General features: G+C 39.5%; 1 protein-coding gene across 1 annotated transcript in view; it reads right to left on the bottom strand.

Annotated features, from left to right (window-relative positions):
* LOC103265684 (hydrocephalus-inducing protein homolog) overlaps positions 1 to 17,718 on the bottom strand; it is a gene marked incomplete at its 3' end in the record, with an annotated part of 243,165 nt that overhangs the window by 29,961 nt on the left and 195,486 nt on the right. The window contains exons 55-59 of the mRNA XM_021715156.1: positions 16,971 to 17,136; positions 13,962 to 14,109; positions 13,315 to 13,522; positions 12,593 to 12,814; positions 1,178 to 1,347 (exon numbers count right to left, since the gene is read on the bottom strand). Of these exons, the coding sequence (XP_021570831.1) occupies positions 1,178 to 1,347; positions 12,593 to 12,814; positions 13,315 to 13,522; positions 13,962 to 14,109; positions 16,971 to 17,136 (914 nt within the window). The remainder of the gene's footprint in view (positions 1 to 1,177; positions 1,348 to 12,592; positions 12,815 to 13,314; positions 13,523 to 13,961; positions 14,110 to 16,970; positions 17,137 to 17,718) is intronic.

Raw genomic sequence — 17,718 nt, forward strand, 5'->3', positions numbered from 1 at the left:
AAAAAAAAAAAAATAGCTGGGGGTGGTAGTGCGTGCCTGTAGTTCCAGCTACTTGGAAGGCTGAGGCGGAAGGATTGCTGGAGCCCAGCAGGTCGAGGCTGCGGTGGCTGGGAGCGGCCACTGCACTCCAGTCTGGGCGATAGAGTGAGACTCCACCTCAAAAAAAAAAAAAATTATTCTGCATGCATGAGCACCATGAAAAAATTACATGATGCTTGTAATTTAATATATTCAGGATAACAATAATAACAGCAACAACAATAGCAGCAGCTAGCAATAATTGAGCATCTTCTAAGTTCCAGGAAGTGGTCTAAGTACTGTTTTTAGATAAACTAATTCAAACCTCCTAATTTTATAGGGGTGTTATCATGACCCCCATTTTGGGCAAGGAGATTGAGGCATAGAGAGTCAAATAAATTTTGTCTAAGGTCACACAGCTAGGAAAGAGCTGAAAATTAAACTTAGATCTGTGGTATCCAATATGGTAGCCTCTAGACACATGTGGTTATTTAAATTTAAATTAATTAAAATAAAATGAAATAAAGATTTAGTTCCTTAGTAGCACTAGTGGCATTTTAAGTGTCTATAGCTACATCCAGCCACAGGTCACTGTATTGTATAGTGCAGATCAATGACATTTTCATCATTGCAGAATGTTCTCTACAGTACTGATACAGAGAGTTTGGACTAAAACACAGGTCTTTGGACCAGTCCATGCTGATTCTGTCTCATTAGGTCTGGAATAGAGCCAGAAGCCTAGACTAAAACACAGGGTTGGTACAGAGAGGCTGGATTTGAATCAGAAGGTTTAGGCTCAATACAGATCTGCTACTTACTGTAAGGCCACTGGTCTGAGAAATTTACTTTTTAACACTTCAAACCTCACTTTCCACACCTATTACTTGAAGAGAATAAATGGAAGCCATAAAGTCTCTCATTACATCATTTGGCATTGTTCCCCACATTTCCAGAAGAGGATTTTCAGCAGAGAAACTCAAGGCTTTCCAAATACTAGTATTAGTGGTGGGGACAGGGACCTAAAATTCATGCCCACTTGTGTTTGACTCTTTCCCATAATCCTTTTTTTTCTTGTCTTGGCAGGACTTCCTGGGTGGGGAGTCGGTAAGACCCACAGGGAGTTATAGAATCATCTGGAGGTTCTGGGAAGCCTGCTTACCTCATAGAAGTTTCTTCCCTGTTAGTAATGATCAGGGTTTGTTTGTATGGAGGCATCCCAGCTTGGTAGATGAAGCAGGTTCCAAAGTTGTAGTTGGTGAAGGAGAAATGGACAGCTGGGCTAACGGCACAGCCTGAAATGCTGCAAATAAATGTTGGGCCATGGCTGATCTGTGGAGAGGGAATGACAGGTAGACTGTGATTAGAAGTGGGAGGAAAGGGCACTTAAGGCCTCAGGTGAAAGAGGAAGGAAAGCAGTTTGTTCTTTAACAAATGCAGTAAGTTCTGCATCGGCTCTAGAGATTCTAATTCAGTAGTTAGAAGTTTGTTTATTTAAGAAAAAAGTTGAGTGGGTTTAGTGGCCTATAATCCTAGCACCATGGGAGGCCAAAGTGGGAGGATTGCTTGAGACCAGGAGTTTGAGACCAGCTTAGACAACATAGCGAGATCTCATCTCTATAGAAAATCAAAAAATCAGCTGGGCATGGTGGTGTGCGCCTGTAGTCCCAGCTACTCAGGAGGCTGAGGTAGAAGGATCACCTGAGCCCAGGGGTTTGAGGCTGTGATGAGCTGCTGTGATCATACCGCTGCACTCCAGCCTGGGCAACAGAGTGAGATTCCGACTTAAAAAAAAAAAGCTATTCTGTAATCAGACCCTACATTGGCTCCTGCCTTACTCTCGCAGCAGTAGTTAAGCTTGAAGGCCCAGGGGTATGCCAGACACTGTTAGTTACAGCCCAATATCCACTCCCCACGGCTTCCTTACTAGCTGGACTCTGCCAAAGTACGTGGGTGATAATACTTGATTTCCCATCCTGCCTTGCAGCCCAGGGTGGCCGCAGAGCATAGTTCTGGTCGTTAAAATGTAAACAGAAGGTAAGAGGGTGTTCCACCTTGAATAAACGGGCAAAGCCTTGCTGGGAAAAGTTCTTTTGCCTTCAGGCTCTTCCCTTTTCTTTTCTCTCTGAAATGCAGACATAGCATTTCAGGTATGATGGTCATCTTGTGACCAGAAGATGACAAGAATGAGGACAAGAGGCCAGTATGCCAAGGATGAAAGATGGAAAGATCGAAATAGCACCTGGACTTTCAACCACCAGGTGATACACAACCCATTGGTTCATGAACTTAATTTGCTCTTCACAAGCTCTTCATAATAGGGCTTTTCCTGAGTTGGTAAATGATTTAAAATGAAATATCTGATATTCATTCCAAACATCATTAGGATACTCATTTTAAACATTTTCTTATTCAAAGCTTTTAAAGTCTTTTATATTTTGTGTCTGACAACTTGAAAAAGGATTTATTTATTTAATTTTATTTTTAGAGACAGGGTATCATTCTGTCATCCAGGCAATGGTGCAATGGTGCCATCATAGCTCACTGTAACTTTGAACTTCTGGGTTCAAGCGATCCTCCCCATCTCAGCCTCCCAAGTAGCTAGGACTATAGGTGTGAACCATTACACCCTGCTAATTAATTTTTTTTTTTTTTTTGTAAAGACAGTGTCTCAAGCAATCCTCTGGTGTTGGCCTCCCACAATGCTGGGATTACTTGGGACATGAGTCACTATACCCAGCCTAATTCTCTGAAAAGGATTTAAGTTTATTACCTTCAGCATTTCTGCCAATTAGACTAGAAAGACCTTGTGACATGTTATGCTTCTTTTTGCTGTAAGAAATATAAGTTCTGAAGAAAGTTCTCGAAAGCGATGGGCCCTTCTGAGGGCTTGGCATTTCTCAAGGAAGCATGGCATTTCACAGGGAAGATGGCTGCAACTTTGCTGCTGAGTTCCAGGCCAAGATAAACAGAGGAGATTCTTGAGTTCCCAGTGGCTGGTGACTCACCTTGGGTTCTGCCATAGCTTGAATGTTTGTCCCCTCCAAAACTCATGTTGAAATGTAATTGCCATGGTGATGGTATGGGAAGTGAGGCCTTTAGGAGGTATTTATGTCACGAGGACCTGCTCTCATGGACTAATGCCATTATTGTGGGGTGGGTTTCTTATCACAGGAGTAAGTTCACCCCCTCTTGCTGCCTGCCCACTTCCTCATTGCCCTTTCCTCATGCCCTTTCACCATGTGATGCCATCCAGTTTCCAGAACTGTGTGCCAATAAATTTCTGCTTATTAACAATTGCCCAGTCTCAGTTTCTCTGTCGTAAAAGGGCAAAACAGACTAAGACAGGTTCTAATTTTTTACTTCCATCTTCCTGTCAATCACCTCCTTCTTCCTCAAGAAGATATCTTAGGTTGGGCATCCCACATTTCTTTTTATTATTAATTTCCAACTTCATTTCACTGTGGTTAAAGAACATACTTTGTGTGACTCCAATATTTTGAAATTTGTTAAGGTTTGTTTCATGGCCTAATATATGGTCTATCCTGGATAATATTCCATGTGAAGAATGTGTATTCTGCTGTCAGATGGAATGTTTGGTATATATCTAGGTTAGGTCTAGTGCATTTATGGTATTGTTCAAGTCTTCTGCTGACCCTCAGTCTAGTTATTCTATCCATCATTAAAAACTAGGTACTGAAATCAACTATGACTGTTGAGTTGTCTATTTTCCCCTTCAATTTTCTCAGTTTTGTTTAATGTATTTTGGAACTTTGTTTTTATGTGCATATATGTTTATAATTGTTATATCTTCTTGATGGAGACATAGCAATTATTTATCATTATAAAACATCTTTATTTATCTCTAGCAACAACTTTTGCCGAAAGTCTACTTTGTCTGTTATTAGAATTAGTCCAGCTCTTTTTGATTACTTTTTTTTTCCTGAGTCTGTCACTTGAAGATCTTGAAGATCATGGTCCAAAGCAGCCTTCACCTCCTGGGCTCAGATGATTCTTCCACCTCAGCATCCCAAGTAGCTGTGACTACAGGTGTGCACCACTATGCTCAGCTAATATTTTCATTTTTTTGTAGTGACGAGGTCTTGCTATATTGCCCAGGCTAGTCTCAAACTCCTAGACTCAAGCAATCCACCTACCTTGGCCTCCCAAAATTCCAGGATAATAGGCATGAGCCACCACATGGACCTAGCCCTTTCTGGTTATGATTTAAGTGATATATCTTTTTTTATCCTGTTATTTTCAACCTACTTGTGTCTTTGAATACAAAATGTGTCTCTTGTAGACAGCACATAGTTGGATCATGTTTTTTTCCCATCATTATGCCAATTTTTAAAACTGAAGTGTTGAATTCACTTGCATTTAATGTAATTATTGATAAGATAAGATTTATGCCTATTTTGCTATTTACTTTCTATATGTCTTATGTATCTTTTGAAAAAAAAAAACAAAACAAAAACCAAAAACTGACTAATCAATTATGTCTTTTTATTCCTTGATTCTTCCATTACTGCTTTCTTTTGTGTAAAATAGATATTTTCTTGTGTATCATTTTAATTTCCTTGAATTTCCGTGTTATTTCTTTTACTATATTCTTTTGAGTTGATTTATTATTGGTTGCCATGGGGGTTGCAATTAACATCTAAATTTATAAGAGTCTAGTTTGAATTAATAACAACTTAATTTCAATAGTATGCAAAAACTTTGCTCCTATATAGCTCTGTTCCTTCTCCTTTCTTTGTGCTATTATTATCAAACAAGCACCTTTATATAATTCCCATTAACACAGATTTATAGTTGTTGTTTGATGCTGTCGTCTTTTAAATCAGATAGAAAAAGTTTCAAATAAAAATACATTTATACTGATTTCATGTAACCTTTGTAGTTATCTTTACTTGTGCTCTTTATTTCTTCATGTGGATTTGAGTTACTCTCTATTGTTCCTTCATTTCAGTCTGAAGGATTCTCTTTATTACTTCTTGTAGGCTGATCTGCTAGTGATTAATTCTCTCAGTTTTTATTTATCTGAGAATGTCCTAGTTTCTCCAACAGTTTTGAAGGATAGTTTTGCTAGATATAAAATTCTTTGCTGCCAGTTTTCTTTCAGCACTTTGAATACGTCATTCACTGTATTTGGGTCTCCAAGGTTTCTAATGAGAAAACAGCTGTAAATCTTGCTGCTTTCTAGATTATTTGTCTTTGCCTTTCAACAGTTTGATTATGATGTGTTTAGATGTGGATTTCCTTGACTTTATCCTACTTGTAATTCATTGAGCTTTCTGGATATTTACTTTTTCATCAAATTTGGGAAGTTTTGGGGTATTATTTCTTGAAATTTTCTTTTCATCATCTTTTTCTTCTCTTCTTTGGGACTCCCATCATGTGTATATCAATCTGTTTGATGATGTCCTATGGGGTTTGGAGGCTCTGTCCATTTTTCTTCATTCTTTTTTCTTTCTGTTCTTCAGACTGAATAATCTCAATTGTTCCATCTTAAAGCTTACTGATTCGTTTGCCATATAAAACCTGAGCCCCTGTTGTGAAATTATCATTTCAGATATTGTATTTTTCAACTCCAAAATTTACATTTTTTATACTTTCTATCTTTATTGATATTCTATATTTGGTGAGCTATTGTCCTCATACTTTAAGTTATTTAGACTCAGTTTCCTAGAGTTCTTTGAACATATTTTAAATAGCTGATTTCTTTTCTTTTTTTTTTTTTAATGGAACACTCTGATCCTTTTTTTTTCTTATAAAGATGTGGAGTACAATTCAGGATTAGGTATACAAACATTGATTATGCAGGTACCCTTGTTGATGAGGTATGCCTCTCCCTCCTCTAGCAGTTTCCTTCAACTGCCAATCCAACTCCCCCTCCCCTGACAGTTTTCCAGTACTGCCAATTGCTTTCTTAAAGTATTATAATTGTTCAAGATCTGCTTATGAGTGAGAACATATGGTACTCTGTTCTTCGTTTCTGTGATAGAACACTGAGTGTGATCAATTCTAAATCCACCCAAATTGCTGCAAAGTCCACATGTTTGTCCTTCTTTATGGTTGGATAATATTCCATTGTGTATATGTACCACGTTATTTTATCCAATCCAGCTTCAATGGGCAACATGGTTGGTTCCATATTTTTGCTATTGTGAATACAGCTGCAATAAACATATGTGTGCAGGTATCTTTTTTGTGGAATGATTTGAGTTCCTCCAGGTATATTCTCAATAGGGGAATTGCTGGGTCATATGGAAGGTCAATTTCTAGTTCTTTCAGAAACTGCCACATTGTCTTCCAAAGAGGTTGCACTAGTTTGTATTCCTACCAGCAGTGTAGAAGGGTTCCTTTTTTTCCATATCCTAGCCAGCATCTGTTGTTGTTTGTTTTATTAATGATGGCCATTCTTACTGTGGCTAGGTGGTATCTCAATGTGGTTTTGATTTGCTTTTCTCTGATGATGAGTGAGGCTGAGCACTTTTTCATGTGTCTGTTGGCTGCCCATATATCTTCTTTTGAGAAGTGTCTTTTCATGTCTTATGCCCATTTTTTATTTTATTTTGTTTTATTTTATTTTATTTTTTTTTTGAGTTGGAGTCTCACTCTGTCGCCCAGACTGGAGTGCAGTGACCACTCCCGGCCACCACAGCCTTAACCTGCTGGGCTCCGGTGATCCTTCTGCCTCAGCCTTCCAAGTAGCTGGAACTACAGGCATGCGTTACCATGCCCGGTTGATTTTCTGATTTATTGTAGAGATGAGGTCTTGCTGCCCAGGCGAGTCTTGAACCCGCGGGCTGAGGCAATCCACTCACCTCAGCCTCCCAAAGGCGTGGGATTATAGGCTGAGCCACCGAGACTGGCTATGCCCATTTTTTAATGGGGTTGTTTGTTTTTTTTCCTTTTAGCACATTTGAGTTCCTTGTAGATCCTAGATAGTAGGCCTTTGTCAGATATACAGTTAGCAAATATTTTTTCCCATTCTGTGGGCTATCTCCCTGCTCTCTTGATGGTTTCTTTTGCTTTGCAGAAGTTCGTCAGTTTGATGAGGTTCCACTTGTCTATCTTATTTTTTAAGGTATGGTCACTTAGGGTTCTGATCAGGAATTGCATAAGGGTGTTTCCTGCGTTTTCTAAGATTCTTATAGTTTGAGGCTTTATGTTTAAGTCTGTCATCCATTTAGAATTAATTTTTTTTTTGACTTGGAATCTCACTCTGTCGCCCAGACTGGAGTGCAGTGGCCACTCCCAGCCACTGCAGCCTCGACCTGATGGGCTCCAGCCATCCTTCTGCCTCAGCCTTCCGAGTAGCTGGAATGACAGGCGCGCACTACCATGCCTGGTTGATTTTTTGATTTATAGACATGAGGTCTCGCTGCCCAGGCAGGTCTTAAGCCCGCAGGCTCAGGCAATCCACTCACCTCAGCCTCCCAAAGGCGCGGGATTACAGGCTGAGCCACCAAGCCCGGCTAGAGTTAATTTTTTTGTATGGTGATAGGTGGGGGTCCTGTTTCAATCTTCTGCATGTGATCAGCCAGTTTTCCCAGCACCATTTACTGAATAGGCTCTCCTGTCCCCCATGGGTTGTTGTTGGAGGGTTTGTCAAAGATGAGTTGGTTGAGAAATTGAGGCTTTGCTTCTGGAATCTCTATCCTGTTCCATTGGTCTATATGCCTGTTCTTATACCAAAACCAGGCTGATTTGATTACTGTAGCCTTATAGTAAAGTTTGAAGTCTGGAAGTATAATACCTCCTGCTTTGTTTCTTTTGCTAAGGATTATTTTGGTTATTTGTGGTTGTTTATGTTTCCATATGAATTTCTGTATTGTCATTACCAGGTCTGAGAAGAATGATGTTGGTAACTTATGGATATTGCATTGACTCTGTAGATTGCCTTTGGTAGGATGGACATCTTACCAATGTTGATTCTTCCTATCCATGAACATGAATTATTTTCCATTTGTTTGTGTCTTCTTGGATTTCTTTGAGCAGTGTTGTAGTTCTCATTGAAAAGATCTTTCACTTCTCTGGTTAGGAAGATGCCAAGGGTGGTTTTTTTGTGTGTGTGTGGCTATTGTGCTTTTAATTTGGGTCTCTGTCTGCTTGTTGTTGGTGTATAGGAATGCAACTGTCTTTTGCACATTTATTTTGTACCCTGAGACTTTCCCAAAATCCTTTATCAGTACAAGCAGATATTTGACAGATTCTCTTGGATTTTTAAGGTATAGGATCATATCATCAGCAAAGAGGGATAACTTGACTTCCTCTTTTCCTATTTGGGTACCCCTGATTTCCTTCTCTTGTCTAATTGCCCTAGCTAGGACTTCCAACACAATGTTGAAAAAGAGGGGTGAGAGTGGGCAGACTTGTCTTGTTCCACTTTTTAGGAGAAATGTTTCCAGTTTCTGTCCACTTAGTAATATATTAGCCCTGGGTTTATTGTAGATGGCACTTACTATTTTGAGGTATATTCCTTCTATATCTAGGTGTTTGAGGGTTTTTTTAAATCAAGAAGGATGCTGGATTTTATCAAAAGCTTTTTCTGCATCTAATGATATAAGTATGTAGTTCTTGTTTTTATATCTGTTAATGTGTTTAACTACATTTATGGTCTTGTGAATGCTGAACCAGCCCTGCATTCTGGGGATGAAGCCTACTTGGTCATGGTGGATGATTTTTGAGATGTGTTTTTGGATCTGATTTGATAGAATCTTGTTGAGGATTTTTGCATCTCTGTTCATAAGGGATATTGGCCTGTAGTTCTCTTTTTTTGTTGGATCTTTACCCAGTTTGGGTATCAGTGTGATGTTAGCTTCGTAAAATGATTTGGGGAGAATTTCATTTTTCTCAATTGCCTGGACTACTTTCAAAAGGATTGGTATCAGTTCCTCCTTGTACTTTTTGTTTGTTTGTTTGTTTTAGTTTTTTTTGTTTTTGTTTTTTTGAGTTGGAGTCTCACTCTGTCACCCAGACTGGAGTGTAATGGCCGCTCCTGGCCACCGCAGCCTCGACCTGCCAGGCTTCGGTGATCCTTCCACCTCAGCCTTCCAAGTAGCTGGAGCCACAGGCGCGCGCTACCACGCCTGTGGTATATATATATATAAATCAAATAATTTTTGATTTATTGTAGAGATGAGGTCTCGCCAAGTTGCCCAGGCAGGTCTTGAACCTGCGGGCTCAGGCAATCCACTCACCTCGGTCTCCCAAAGTGCTCGGATTACAGGCTGAGCCACCGAGCCCGGCCACCTTGTACGTTTTGTAGAATTCTGCTGGAAAGCCTTCTGGTTCAGGGCTTTTTTTTGGTAGGTAGTTTTCATGTGACAGAGTCAATTTCCTGGGTTGTTATTGGTCTATTTAGTGTCTCAATGTCTTCTTGTTTCAACCTGGGAAGGTTGTGTGATGTCTGAAAGTCCTCCATTTCATTTAGGTTATCAAGTCTGTTTCCATATAGGTGTACATAGTAATCTCTGATAATCTTTTGTATTTCTTCGAGGTCAGTTTTGATTTGATCTTGTGTATTTCTGATTTTGTTTATCTGGGCTTTTTCTCTCTTTTTCTTGGTCATTCTGGCTAGGGGCTCATCAATCTTGTTAATTCTTTCAAAGAACCAGTTTTTTGTTTTGCTGATGTTTTCTGATAGTTTTGTCTTCTATGTCCCATATTTGGGCTCTTATTTTGGTGATTTGCATTCTTCTGTTAAAGTTGGGGTTTTGGTAGTCTTCACTTTCCAGCTCCCTTAGATGATTTGTTAGGCTATCCACTTGTGATCTTTCCATTTTCTTGATGTGTGCTCATAGAGATATAAATTCCCCTCTTAGAACTGTTTTCATGGCATCCCATAGGATTTGGTAAGATGTTTCTTCATTTTCATTTGTTTCCAAGAATCTTTTATTTTCTGCTTTTATTTCAGTGTTGACCTAGTAGTTGTTCAGCATCATGCTGTTTAGTGTCCATGTCTTTGTGGGCTTTTGGGATATACTGTCAGTGTTGACATTTATTTTTATTCCACTGTGGTCTGAGAATGTGCACAGCAAGATTTCAACGTTATGGAATTTGTTTACGCTTGATTTATGGTCAAGAATGTGATTGATTTTGGAGTACTCATCCATGTGGTGATGAGTAGAATGTATATTCTGTGGTTTTTGGGTAGAATAATCTGTAGGTCTCAATTAAATCCATTTGGTCAAGTTTCAAGTTTAGGTTTGAATCTCCTTGTTGATTTTTTGCCTCAATGACCTATCTAGGGCTGTTAGTGGGGTATTCAAGTCCTGGGCTATAATAGTGTTAGAGTCAATATCTTTTTTTAGGCTACTTATAAATGCTGGGGCTCCTGTGTTGGGTGCATATATGTTTAGGATGGATATTTCTTGTTGATGGAGCAAACGTGTTATCATTATGTAGTGTCCTTTTGCATCTTTTAAAATTTTTGATAGCTTAAAGTTTGTTTTGTCTGATATTAAGATTGCAACTCCTGCCTTCTTTTGTGATCCATTTGCCTAGAAACTTGTTTTCCATCCTTTAACTTTGAGTCTGTGTGTATCCCTTGTAGTTAAACAACTGATTTCAAGTATTTCTCTAGTAAGTCCAAAATCTGGGTTTCCTTGAGGATAGTTTTGATTGCTTCCCTCCTCCCCCATGTATGGGCCATACTTTCTTGTTTTCTGTCATGACTCATAATTTTTGTTGGAAACTAGAGATTTAAAATAATATAAGGTGATGACTCTGAAAATCAGATAACCTCACCTCTCCTGTTGTTGCTGTTGTTATTCTTTGTTTGTTTAGTAAGTTTTCCAGTAAACTGTATATTCTTATTTATGTATGGCCAATGAAGTTTCTGCTTAGTTAGTTTAGTGGTCAGTTATTGATTGGACAGAGAAGCCTTAAATATCTGGAACCAGCTAGGCTCGGTGGGTCAGCCTGTAATCCCGCGCCTTTGGGAGGCTGAGGTGAGTGGATTGCCTGAGCCCGCCTGGCAACTTGGTGGGACCTCATCTCTACAATAAATCAAAAATTAGCCAGGTGTGGTAGTGCTCACCTGTAGTTCCAGCTACTTGGAAGGCTGGGCGGAAGGATTGCTGGAGCCCAGCAAGTCGAGGCTGCGGTAGCCGGGAGCGGCCACTGCACTCCAATCTGGGCGACAGAGTGAGACTCCAACTCAAAAAAAAAAAAAATCGAACCAGTAAATTTTCCAGCTTTTGCTGAAGGGCTCTGTGTGTGTGTGGTGGGGCATACCTTTGACACTCAGGAAGGCAGTTGCCAAATATGCTTTATCTTTCACTTTTTGCTTTCACAGGACCTAAAGGTTAGTCAGAGGTGAGAGCTTAAGGTCTCATCAGGTCTTTTCTGAGCAGTTGCACAGCCTTGAAATACACACATCCTATACATGCAAGGCTGTCTAGATTATAGGGAATATGTTGGAGCTTTACAAAGCCCCCTATGAATATAGGAGGAAGAGGAGGAGGAGGAGGAGGAGGAGGAGGGGAAGTGAAGGAGGAAAAGAAAGGAAATCTTTTCTAGTTTTTCCTTTTAAGTTTTTGAGTTAACTTCTTGTTTGCCCCAGGGGTCATTGCCACCTTAGGCAACTGCAATGTTAAACTGTTGCCACTGATTATTTTAGACAATTAACCCATGGGAAAAGGCTGTTTACATTGTGCAAGCTCTGAGTCAGGTCAACTAAAAGCAAGCCCCATGAGTGGGAGTTTCCACTGAAATTCTAGACAGGGCAAATAACAATAATTTTTTAAGAACAGGGCTTTTGGGAATTCCAAATCTGTTCTTCTCCCTCCAGTGACTGATAGATTGCTGATTTTCACTTTGATTGCTGAATTACTGGTTTTCAGGGTTATTACAGAATGGGGTAAGGGAAGGGAGGACAACAGAAATGGGGCAAGGTTAAATACCACATAGCTAGCTCACTGTCCTTATGAATATTCAGTCATTTTTCTTGAATAAATGCCTCTGGGATTGTTGCAAGGTTCTGGTTAATTTCCAGAGTTCTGAAAAAGTTAATTTTGACAATTTTTGCCAGTGTTCTTCTTGCTATTGAAGAGTAGTTTTTTGAATGTCTTCCTCTGCTATTTTTGCTGACATCACCATTTCAGTCAATGACTTCTCTTGGAAAATGTTGTACATGTTTTCTCCCTGCCCCATCTATCACTCTTATTTATTTTATTTATATTTTGAGTGGTTTTTTTTGAGTTAGAGTCTCACTCTGTTGCCCAGGCTGGAGTATTGTGGCACACTCACAGCCACTCCAGCATCGACTTGTTGGGCTCCAGTGATCCTTCCGCTTTAGCCTTCCAAGTAGCTGGAAACCCTATTTATTTTAGTGGCTGAATGATATTCCAATGCAATTGCATTCAAATAAATACTTACTCACCAGGCACCTCAATTATTATAGATGATGCCTTTGTACTAGTGATTGTGGGGCTGTCTCCAACACAACTACTTTCCAGGATCTTCTGGACAGATAAAGAAGACAAAGAACACATAGAAGAATTAACCTGTCAAGGCAGCATAAGGTGAATACTTTTGGTGTTTGGACAATGTTAAATGGTCTTACCTTGATTCTGAGTTCCAGGCCCTTCAAAACACACTTCTTAAATGGTTGAAAAGACAGGGTAGCATGTACACTCTGCCCCACATCCACGGTGCCATCAGTGGGTGAAAATTCCAAGTACTGAAGCAGGGCTTTGGAGCCAGACAGTTTTGCTTGGAAACTGAAGTTGAACTTCCCAGTGTTGATAAAGTTGAAATCACACTGGACACGTTCATTTAACTCTGCCTGGGAGACAGAGAACAACAAAGTAGTGAATGCAAACCATAGTTCCCTTGACTGTGGTCAGGATATGTAACATGTTGGTGAAAAATATTATTTGGGAAATAAAGATGGCTGATGATGTAGGTGAGTAGGGTATCATTAGCTTAATGCAGTCAGATATTTCAGCAAGAGCTACTAAATGTTGGGGTCCCCTCATATCTCAAGAGAAAGATGGAAATTTACTTCTTAGACCTTTCTTAGTAGTCAAACACATCCTTTCCATATGTTTAATAAAGCATTCTTGCCCCTTCCCACCATCTCTCCACCCCCTGAAAAGTAAAATAAGAAAAATATTCATATAATAACTATGTACATTCTGTGGATGAAGCTGCTCCTGGCATATTTCTGTTCTCTTGGTCTCTCTGGCATTTGAAAATGAAAGACTCAGTCCATACTAACTCATACCGCTTTCCTCAGTCAGTGCTGAAACCAAGAGATATAGCAAGCTCCTCTCACATCTTTACCTCATAGAAGTTGATGATGTTAGTCTGGATGGGAGTCAAGAGCGTGATGGAGCCAGACTTATCTTTGCATTTGACCTCTGCATTCATAGTGTAGCCCTGGGCCTTGACATTTAGTGTCAGAGGGTGGACTTTCTTTTTCACATTGCAGATCAAATTAAAGTTCACATCTCCTTCTTGCTTTGGTGTGAAGAAAATATCAATTGGGAGCCTAGTTGGGGAGCAAGACAGCAGATTAATTGGCTAGGCCAACTTGTTAAAACTTGTTTAAAAAATATGAGCCCACTGGATTAGCAGATTCACTATGAGGAAAAGAAAACACAACTCTAAATTATGATGAATTTTTAAGATTTACCAGGCAAGACTTAAACATTTGCTCTGATGATTCACACATACAGCAGATAGCAAGGAAAATAATAAAACACAAGAGAAAATATTGAGAACAAGGACTTAGAATTCTCAATGCTCCATAATTCACCAGGAAAAGAAACATCAGGGAGTAAGTAGGACAGACATGAAATTGTTAATATCTAAGTCTTAGAGTTGAAAGAGATTTTATAATTGGGGCCCTCCAAGGAAAACAGATTTTCCTGGCTGCAAGCTTGGGCCATGTCAGAAGGGTACATCTTGAGGCTTTCATTTTTCTTTACCTGGACAGTGGTGGGATCCAGCCTTCCATGGGACATATATCCAAGTTGTTGAGGAAACCTTGAGAATATCGGGAGTTGTCCTGGAAGGTAAAATCAAATCCCTGCTCCTCCTTGTTGATAATCTGCACAGTCTCCCTGGCTTCTCTGCCTGAATAGGAAACACCAGCCCTTAGTGAAGGCCTCCTGCCTGCTGTTCAAAGTATCTCAGCAGATATTGCTTCAGAGACAAGAACAAGCCTTCTTAGAAGGGATTTCCCAACTTCTTTTCCCTTCCCTTCCATACGCCTCAGCCTTTGTCTACCTCTCTTCCTTCCTTGTCCTCTACAAGTGACTTTCCTCCTTTGGGGATTCCATGTCTTTCTTCTAAAACTTCATCAATTGCCTGCTCCTGCTGGATGGCTACTCTGCCCTGGTCACAGCTCTCCTGGGATTCTGTGATGACACTGTTTTTCTTCCCTTGCTCCTTTAGATCCAAGAATTGTAATGTCTTCCTAAATTGTTAATGGGGGCTTCACCGTCCTGGGTGGTCCTTAACTGTCCACATCTCTGTAAATATTTTTTGCACTGACTTTTTTGGATGTAGACTTTGGGTATGCCAGGAGTTTCCTGCTCAGAGTCCTAATACATCTTTTCTCACTGTAACATTTTGATTTCCCCTTGACTATTGTAGAACATTTATTTTCCCACAAAAACTTTAGGATCATTTAATCTAATTCTCTCTTCTCCCAATTCTTTTGGAATTATGGTTGCCAGATTTAGCAAATAACTTTTTAGTATAAGCATGTCCCAAACATTGCATGAGACACACATACTAAAAAATTGTTCATTGTTATCTGAAATTAAAATTCAACCGTGCATCTTGTATTTTATTTGGCAACCCTTGTTAGAATTTTAATTGGAACTTGATTAAATTTGCATTTAATTTTGGGAGAACTGACAAATGGGGGAATTTTAATAAGATTTGATAGTTCTCTTCATGGTTTTCTTTTTACAATTGCCCTTCGATATTGTATAGATTTTGTCAGTATTAAATGGAATTTTACTTGTTTTTGTTTCTAGGTGCTTATTGCTAACAGAGAATAAATGATTAATTTTTGCATATTTGTCTTGCATCCATCCACCTTAACAAATTATCTTGTTGATTCTAGAAGTTTGTTTTGCTTTTCTCTAGAGTCCCTTGTGGTTTTTTTTTTGGTTGTTTGTTTGTTTTGTTTATTTTTTTTTGAGTTGGAGTCTCACTCTGTCACCCAGACTGGAGTGCAGTGGCCACTCCCGGCCACCGCAGCCTCCACCTGCTGGGGTCCAGTGATCCTTCCGCCTCAGCCTTCCAAGTAGCTGGAACTACAGGCGCACGCTACCACGCCCGGCTAATTTTTTTTTAAATTTATTGTAGAGATGAGGTTTCACCAAGTTGCCCAGGCGGATCTTAAACCCGTGGGCTCAGGCAATCCACTCACCTCAGCCTCCCAAAGTGCTGGGATTACAGGCTGAGCCTCCGAGCCTGGCTGTCCCTTGTGGATTTATATATATATATAGTCACCAGGAAATGCAAAATGAGATCATTTAATCTCTGTTTCCCAATGTTTATGCAAATTATTTAATTTTCTTGTTTCATTATATTTGTTGAAATCTTTAAGCAAGTGTACAATAAGTGATAGTGAACATATTTGCCTAATTCCTCATTTTAATTGAATAGCTTAATGATTTATTACAGGATAATATTTGCTTATGTTGATTTTGGTTAATCTTCTTTAAATTTTTTCATCAATGTCTATTTTTTATTAGAGTTTTTGTTGGGAATGTCTGCTAAATTGAGCAATGCCTTTTCAGTATATATTAATATGATCACATGAGTGTTCTTTAATGTATGGATGCAATGATTATACTGAAATGTAGTACACTTGCACTCCTGGATTAAACTTTGTTTTGCTGTTAGAGTTTTTTTCTATATTGCTTATTTATTTGTTCAAAACCTTAATAAATGCCATGATTCCCTCTCCCACCTACTTATGTGTATCAGTAAAATATACACCCAAGGAGTAACAAGTTTCCTTTGATAGAAAGGGAAGGGTGAGAGGGGATGGATGGAAAGATATTAAACTTTTTCTTATACAACACACATTGGTTATTATAAAATACTATTTTTAAATAAAAATCTAATGAATTATTTAAAAATCCTCTGGCTTTAGTTGCATATCACAACTGTATGAAAGACTCACAGGGTTATAATGGACCTGCAATTACTTCCTTTGTTTCCTTAGGGTCTCTGCTCAAATGCCACCTTCCCACTGCCTCCTGGGCCTTCCTTTCCCCCCTACCCTGTTGTATTCTTCTTTAGAGTACTTATCAACATCTTATATGCTATATATTTTACTTGTTTATGTTTTGGTCTGCTTCCTATTACTAGAATGTAAGCATCATGAGGGTAGGGACTTTGTGCTTTATCCATTGGGGCACTTCCAGCCCACAGAAAGGTACCTGGGCCATACTAGGGACTCAGTAATATTTGTTGAACCAAATTGAATGCATGAAAGGATCAAAGAGAAATCTGACCACTGTGGCACAGACCAAGAAGCAGACAAATACAGCTCATAATCTGGGAACACATACAAGAAGGATGGGGCAGATTTGAGGCAATGGAAGCAAAAAGAGTCACTTCAGGACTGAAAGGAATCTGCCAAGTAAGATACTTAAGGCTTTTAAATTTCATTGAGCCATTAGTAGGTATACAGGTTTAAAAGATACTTGATGGAAATTAGATTGAGAGGTAAATATTTTGTGGCTTTCTAAAAATTGACTGAGGTCCCCTGACATGCTTCTTGAAGGTACCAGAAAAAGCTTCTCACCCAAGGCTGTTCCAGAGCTCTTGATGACCTTGCCCAGATCATGTCAACTTTATTTTTTTAAAGCAGGATTTATTAAGAGGACAGAAGAGCTCCCACAGTGAGAGGGGACCCGAGGGTGTTGCTCCATGTCAACTTTAAATATAAACTGACAGGGCAGCCTTACCAATGAGAAGAGAACTGAAGTTGAGGTGTGACTTGTCCAGAGAGATGAGAGGGTCGGTGGTTTTGCCTACCAGCAGGAAAGGGACTGTGATGTTGTGTTCAGGGATTAGGAAAGTCCAAAATGCTTCCGTGATGTCCAGATGGAAAGATGTGAACTGGAACGCAATCTAAGAAGACAATTTGAAACAGAGTGGTGAGAGGCACTTCTGTTTGCTCACTCCTTTTACCCTTTGAGACTTGTTAGCACGAGGGTCATGACACTTCACATTACCAGGTTATGGCTACCTTTCTATAGATAGTGCCTGTAGGGCAAGTAGGTGTGGCTATACCAGCAATGTCAATGTCTGTCTGCCCTGCCCACATATTCCTAAAGTAGTCTACCTCACCCACGGCCTCTGCTGGCTAAGCCATCATATTTTGTGCCATGTCTTTGGAGGGTATGATTATACCATAGCTGACTGGATCAAAGAGTTGGCATCCATCCGAAAGAAAGACAATCCACATGTTTGTTAGCAGCTGGGCACACAGCCCAACACACTATGATCAGCAAGGGCCAACTTGATTTTTCTCTCAGAAGTTTGGAGTTAGAAAATGAGTAAGTAGGCCAGCTGGTGGTGGAGCTGAAGGTGAAAGGTACAATGCAGGTGATGTGGGGATGGCATAATTCAGTTGCTAAATGAAGTTACAAAGCAACTGAATGAATAAGTGAATGAATGAATGAATGAGTGAATGAATAAGAAACTGATCGG

Source organism: Carlito syrichta, unplaced genomic scaffold, assembly GCF_000164805.1.
Source record: "Carlito syrichta isolate Samal-C Ts95f unplaced genomic scaffold, Tarsius_syrichta-2.0.1 Scaffold306751, whole genome shotgun sequence".
NCBI lineage: Eukaryota > Metazoa > Chordata > Mammalia > Primates > Tarsiidae > Carlito > Carlito syrichta.